This window comes from Leiobunum rupestre, chromosome 3, assembly GCF_980474605.1.
Source record: "Leiobunum rupestre chromosome 3, qqLeiRupe1.1.hap1, whole genome shotgun sequence".
NCBI classification, from domain to species: Eukaryota; Metazoa; Arthropoda; class Arachnida; order Opiliones; family Sclerosomatidae; genus Leiobunum; species Leiobunum rupestre.
Window position 1 is genome coordinate 48,966,895 of NC_143386.1, and position 7,459 is coordinate 48,974,353.

Below are 7,459 nucleotides of genomic sequence, written 5' to 3' on the forward strand. Positions count from 1 at the left end.
TGTAAACCTCTACGAACTTTGTTAATTTTCTTCTACAGGACGTTGTCTACTTCCGGCGTGCTTTTTAGGTCATCCGACATTTGTTATACAGGGTGTTGGCTATGCTAGGTTACGCTGTCTTGGCTATTGATTGACAAGGTGTTGGCTATGCTAGGTTATGCTATCTTGGCTATTGATTGACAAGGTGTTGGCTATGCTATGTTGTGATATCTTGGGTATGGCTATACAGGGTGTTGGCAACTCTGAGTTTATTTTTATGGCACCCATTTTCTTATACAGGGTGTTTCATATTTTATCAATGATAAAATTGATTTTACACTGTATGAATGACAAGATGATTTAACAGGGCGTTTTAAATATTGTTCCTAATGAACAGGGCGTTTTAAATATTGTTCCTAATGAACAGGGCGTTTTAAATATTGTTCCTAATTAAACTGTTAAGCTATGGTACATTTCAGGAATTGCATCTAATCATATTTTTCAAACATTTTGTAACGAGTTAGTGCTGCTAACACAGCTTTGGTCTTGTTGACCATGATTAAAAAAGTCGTATTTACATTCGTTGAAATGAAGAAGAAAGTAATTGTGCATTAAAATCAAAATATCGATTTTTATTTGGCTACTAGAAAGATTACTGATTATAAATATTGTATAAATATTCAATAGTTATTTTACAAATCGCGTAATAGTCATATTATAAAAACAAGGGTATATATAGAAAACAACGCGGCTATTTTTTATCAAAAATAACTCAAAATAAATCGTCTTTTTCTTCAATACAGGTGCAAAGAGACTGGACATTTCGGATGGGTAATCTTGCAGTCCAACAGTCGGGCACCTTGAGTCACTTGCTCGGCGTACTGTTTCGTCACTTGTCCACTAAAAGAAAATTAAGTCATTGTAAAAAAAGCTGGGAAATGGTTTAAACCTAAGACAAATGTTTTACCCAAATAGTCTCATCGCCCTGGCGACATTGGGGTACTCTTTGGCCATGTAATGTCCGATTTCGCAAGCTGATTTCTCTCTACATTCTCTTTCTCGAATTCTCAAGAAGTCAAAGAGTAAGTCAGCGGGGTCCATCGACGACCAGGACGGGTAATTGACTTGGTCCAAAAGAGATGTCTCCAAGGATCTCATGGTGGCAACGATGGCCGAGTTAGGAAACAGTGCCGCCAGGAAGACAGCAGTCATGTAGATCGCTCCCAGGACAACTAAGAGCGGTTTTATCTTCAACAGCACAGCCGATCCCAAAGCCGCTAACTTGGCCGTCGTGATGGAAGCAGCCAATTTCGCCATGGAGTTCTTGGTCAAGAAACTCGTGAAAAAGGTGAAGAGACTGGTTACCGTCAGCGATCTTTCGAATGGCCATAGATCTGCGAAGAATCGAAAGATGGTTAAACTTTTCGATGATTTGAGGCGATGAATGGTGAATACTAACCTTCTTGATGCGAGACTTCCATGGCGCGGACGAAGTTGAAGGACACGAAGAGAACAATCGTGATTCGGAACAAAGTGGAGATGTGCATTATAAATTTTAGAAACACCTTGTCAAGAATTGTCGAATCGGTAAGCGCTGATTTCGGATACTTTAAAATTAACTATAGTACTAGGGTTTATATACTATTGGCCGTAGGCGTACAGACCGCAGATCCCCCCTGTTGATTGGCCAAAGGTTATTTTTTAAGCTTCGTTAGCTTGGTCGTCATTTTGTTGTCGGGGTGTAGCGAAGGCATTTGGCGGATTGTATTTTACGCGTTATTTTATATTTTCGTCTTAGAAAAAGTTACAAATATGGTTGATATTTTAACCCGTATCTAATTTAAGGTTTTTAAACCTTTAAAAATTTGTTTCGCAAAAAATATATAATTTTAGGTTTGCTTATTCGTTAAATAAAAAACGACATTGAGTGAGTGCCCAAAAACGAATTGGATTTTTGTAGAATCAGAAGTTTATGTGATTTATTTCTGCTTGAACTGTAGCGAATTTGGTTAGAATATAAATCGTGGTCAACTTCTGTCGAAGAATGTTCGAAGCTTAAAGGGAGTCTGTTCTAAATTGACAAATAAGAGTGTTTCAATAACCGTACCGCCATCTATCGGCTTCAAAAGTAACTAATAGGATGGTACTTATCACAACAAAGAGAAGTCTAAGCTGACGTCACGCCAAATTATCGACTAAGACTATTAGTCTTAGTCGATAATTCAAAATCACGGTCAAAACCGCCGCCAATCAGTTTAGTAAAATATTTTCGGCGGCGTAATCGTCGGCCATTTTCGGTATGTAGATACAGGTTGGAAGGCAGGCAAGGCTGCCAGATTTCGATAGACCGAAAACGGCCAACTCTCTCAAATGTTTTCGTTTTCAAAACGAAAATTTTGCGGCGTAGCTATCGACTAAGACTATGGCCAGTTTTTTAATTAAACTACCTAGGCAAAGATAAGTGATAATTTTAAGTTTGAAAGCGATAAAATTTCCAATAAGCCTTGGCTACGGTGCTAAGGGCTCGCGGCGGAAATTCCTCCATGGACGAATTTCCATGATTCCTCTATAAGTTTAAAAGCCTTCGCGCACGGCTTGTGCGCATTCATAATACATTACGCGAAATTTATTTCAGAAATGCATAGTTGAGGACGTAGCCACTAGGAGGGGCAGATTTTGAATACCAACCTCGTAATAACGGGTATGTGATCGTAAAAAATTTGGCCCAGACCTTTGCTTATGGGGACCTTATGATAGGCTTATGGTTTTATCAGGGAAAATGACTATGTGGTCAGTAGAAATAAACAGGTATTATGTAAAAACAGTGAATAGCTTGGTTGTTAATTAGTTTTTAAAGGGTAGACATCCAGGATATAGATTGTTCCACTATTAAATGGAATATAACATCCTTAACTTCCTTAACCGAAGTAAATGTCAAAAGCTAAAGGTGGGAGCGGCTGCCAGCGTTGCCAGATCGAAAATCTTAAATTATCGTATCTAGGTCTAAAAATTAACGCACATTTATTTTTGGCGCTAAATTTGAATTCATACATAAATGCGTTGAATTTAGAGGTTTTTTGAAAGCACTACAGGAGTTTTATTTCGGGGAAATAAACAAAATGCCTATTATCATTACTGAACTTAATATGTTTAAAAATGTATTAAAAATGCGGTAACAGCTAGGAGTAATAAACCCTCACTCGGGATTAGGCAGCACGTGCGGCAGAAAATGTATATCATTCGTTTTTGAGTAGAAGTTAATTTATAATAAAATTTAAATAATTCGTAAGTTTTTTAAAAAATCTAAAAATTATCGTTGAGGCAGCATTATCGAAATAATGGTACGATATCGTACGCCATGAAAATTATAGTACGCCCTAAAAATTTCGATGAAGTTATTGCACTGTGCGATAGTAATAAAGGTCGTTTACTCGATAACAAATAGAAATAGTTTTAAATTTAATCTAAATTATATTACTTTAATCGAATTTTCGTGAATTATTTTATACAAAATACAATTTTTTAAACACTTTCTCGATCGAAGTAAAATAGCTTGACTACAGTTTGAGGGTTTTTCCTATGCAAATGAGGTGATTATTCAATTAACATATAAATTAAAACGATAGTAAAAATATCTTATAAATAGTATAAATAATATAAACAGCTGTCTTGTCAAGTGGCTTTGGCCTTTTTGGGTCTTGAGCAGTCTAGTCGCTTGTTTTTTGTTAAATGCTGTATATAAAAAGAATTAAAAACAAGAAAAATTAAGAACTCGTAAATTTGTTTATTTTGCATATAAGGTTATTTTAAGGGTGTAAAGCCATAATTCGAGCGTTAACCCGAGGGGGAGCCATTAGTACTGGGTAGGAAACCGTGGAATTGTGTCTAAGGTACGCGGAAACCTCTGACATAACCTCAAGATGACGTTTTGAATAAAATTAGAGGCCCACGTGGAAGTCACGCCGTTATATTCTTAATTAGCGCAAAAGGGCGTATCAAAGTTGATATTTATTATTGATTAATTCATTAATTTATTACGAAAATAAGCATATTTTATATGCAAATTAACTTCAAGGGCCTCTCGTCTTTTTGTGTATGTGTTTTTTTTAACTTTATCAAATTCTTTTGGTGTTTGCCTAATTAAAGAGTATATTTTTAAGCCTTGGTCTCCTATATACTTTAAGTTGAACACGTAATAGTATTACTTTAATTAATTTATAGCTTATAATGGAATTCCACTTTAATTCATTTATACATGTAGATAATAATAGTAAAATTTGATCAATTATATTGGCAGGCGAGCCGACTACCAGGCTATTTGGATTCTTAAAGGGCTAATGATACCGTATTTGAAAAAAGAGTAACAATACCTTTTTGAAGCATTTAGGGAGCATTTCTGGGCGACCTTTTGGCGTACCTTTCCAGCATAGTCTCTACCAAACACAACACGGGGTATCGCGATTGATCACATTCGATCAAGCTCCTACCGGAACCGGGTTGGTTAGACACTTTTAGGGATACGTTTGATGCGGTTCTTTTGGTCCGTCCGGCTAAATTTGTTTCATTGTTTATATTCGTTAAAAGTCGCAAATTAGGGAACAAATGTTTGGCGTTTTCTCCCCGCGTCACGGGCAACATGGCGTCGCTGTCCAAGGACCGTTTTGACCCGTCACTACCGAACATTTCTTTCAGGGACAGTTTCATAAAGTACTCCATGATCAAACGCGTCATCTTGACGAACAGAACGTCCCATTCGGCTTTTTGAAATAGCCTGTTGATCAGCCCCATCGTGTTGATCAACATTATTTGCCTACTTTGCCTCCTTACCGTCGTAGAGCCTTTGTTTTCCAAGGGAAAAGCGTTGACCATCGTGGCTAGGACGCAAAACAGGACGAGCGCTCGCCCGACGTTGCTGAGCCCGTACCAATACATAACGGAAGTTTCTTCGCGTTCCTAAGCAGACGACGTTTTTCGGCAAACCCGCGAAAAAAGGACGCGTTCTTTTAAGATATTCAAATTTCTTTCGCTGCTTGTCACTGACACTTTAGTCGAAGTATTGTTATCCTACGCATGGAGCTTCGAGGATAGGTCGAAAAAGTTGTAGGGAAACACTCGTAGAAAACGCGTTCTCGGAATCTTATTGAATGAATAATGATTAAATTCGATTTAGGCTTAGCGAGAACGGGAAAATCCCCGCTTCCGAATAACCCGGATAGCTAGATCGTGAACACAAGACGCCATTGATTTCGGTAACTCGGAATTCATTATAATTTTATTTCGGCAAAAAGTTTCCTCCTTTTTCAATATATGTCTCCCTCTCCGACGCGTAAGATGATCTTTTTAACGGTTTTTTTTTGGAAGGATTATTAGCGATGTATCCCTTTTGGCGATTAAAGCAAAGTAGAACAAAATTTTATAGTCATCTTTGAAACCGTTACGGGAAACGTGACTGGTCACGAAATGCGCGCAAACTGTACCCGCTTTATTAAATTTCACCAAACCATCCGGTTATGATAGAATCTCATTTTAGAACTTTTGTTTTTCCGTCGTGCCTCGCGGTATTTCACAACATTGCGTCTAGTTGTTCGACAGCTCACTGAGAACTAGTTTTGCCGTGTCCTAACACTCGAGGCCAAGTAGAATTTTAAAACAAGCTAGTTAATATGGGATTTGGGTCTGATCCTTGATTATCACGACGTTTTGATTGATCTTGTCAGTGTTACAAAGACTTTTCCACCCCATTTAATAATACTTTATCCCCTACGTACCGCACGATTATAACACTTATTTAAGATTCTTAAACTGATCAAGTTAAATTGGCTATTTCTTTAGGCGTTTGCGTCGAAAATCTAGGCCCATTTCGCGTTGAGAGCCAAAGGGTTGATGAACACCCCAAATGATTCGAATTTAGAATTTTGGGATATCTATTTGTTCTGTGTCTGTTTGCATATAATGTATGATATTACCTCGTCCGATTTACATAGTCGCTTATTAGGTACTCTTAATAGATTTTCCCGAACTGTTTACGTCAGATTTGCTAGAAGGAATATTATTGTCAAAGTTTCTACTTTTTTATATAATAGGGTTTATTTCCGGGTATGTCAAAAAAATATTTATTACACGTCTGATGATTTGAAAATAAGTTCAAATTTCATTATTGGTATTAACGGGCGAAAAAAAAAATGCCGAAACCCGGGATCGAACCAGGGACCTTTAGATCTTCAGTCTAACGCTCTCCCAACTGAGCTATTTCGGCTGACATTGATGCGCCTACACGCTCATCTGCTACTAAAAACCGCTTTTTATCGATAGCTATATTTATTATTTCTTAATTATAATTAAATTTTCAATTTTCAATAATTGGTAAATAGATTTAATTTAATTTTCCATTTATTATAAATAATAAATTCGACCCGATAATTTTATGATTATGTTCTCTAGGTGAGCGGTAGATGGCGCCAAAACGTGTTCTCATTTGTTATTCTTTGAGCTTGGCGCCGTTTTCAATTTTCGATTTGGGATGTTTTCAACGATTTTCAAGCTAATATTCCAAATTTAAATTTGGCAATATTTTATTAAAAAACAAAGTTGCTAGGCTATAAAAATGAAACATGTGTCTTTGCAAGCTCGAGGCAGTTTCCAATAAGAGCGTTTCCCGCTCAACCATGAATGTGTACATTTCATTGCGGCTTCACAACTATTTATTAAATAGAAGCGGGAAAGCCTTAAGCCACCTAATGTTGGGTAGCGCCATCTTCATTGTAAAAATCTTCCTCTTTATGATAGCGACGTTTCAATCAGGGCTGGACATAAGGGTATTTTTTTTAGTAGTCAGCCTGACTAGTGAGCCTCCTATCTTAATTTATTTTAGTAGTCACTAACTAGTGGGGGTAAAAAGGGGGATATATAAGCCAACATTTTACTTTACCCGTCAGAATTAAAATAAGAGTTTATTATCACTTGAGTTACATGATGGGATTAAAAAAAATGGGATTAATGAGTCAGAACATTTATTTTAGTAGCTAAATGCCGTGATTAGTGCCTTATGTCTCGCCTTATATCCAACCTTGGTTTCGATGCGCGAAAAACAGTAGACGCTAATTCTAATTTTTAAACATGGCCGCTACCAGTTCTACCTTTGCGCATGCGCCGAGTGAGCTAAGCTTTTAAAATTTTGACTTTTGATATAACTATCTTAACGTTGGATTTCAACGGAAGCCCGAGCGTAAAAGATGTCTGCTGAATAGCGACCGCCATGCAATAATTGGTGAAGAATTTCACTATAAATTGCACTGGACTGCTCACATATAGGGCACTCTGATTGTTTATTAGTTTTACTGATATCGGAAGATTTCCGAGGATATCCGAGTTCCTACACAGTACTGATGAGCCCCAAAAGGGCGAAACCGGTCTACTGTTTGAATCTCTGGCTGAAATTTTGACTTTTGATATAACTATCTTAACGTTGGATTTCAACGGA

At 37.1% G+C, this 7,459-nt stretch overlaps 1 protein-coding gene and 1 non-coding gene across 2 annotated transcripts; both read right to left on the reverse strand.

Moving 5' to 3' along the window:
* Nucleotides 1-638: 638 nt before the first annotated feature.
* On the reverse strand, nucleotides 639-1,599 carry LOC149952479 (uncharacterized). The gene is made up of 3 exons (XM_090170175.1): nucleotides 1,439-1,599; nucleotides 947-1,373; nucleotides 639-879 (listed from the first exon to the last, which is right to left on the reverse strand). Exons 1-3 carry the CDS (start codon nucleotides 1,524-1,526, stop codon nucleotides 774-776), a joined length of 621 nt encoding a protein of 206 aa, XP_090026301.1. The 5' UTR covers nucleotides 1,527-1,599; the 3' UTR covers nucleotides 639-773.
* Nucleotides 1,600-6,162: 4,563 nt separating this feature from the next.
* Nucleotides 6,163-6,235, reverse strand: TRNAF-GAA (transfer RNA phenylalanine (anticodon GAA)). The gene has a single exon. It is a non-coding gene; the product is annotated as a tRNA-Phe (tRNA).
* Nucleotides 6,236-7,459: the final 1,224 nt, after the last annotated feature.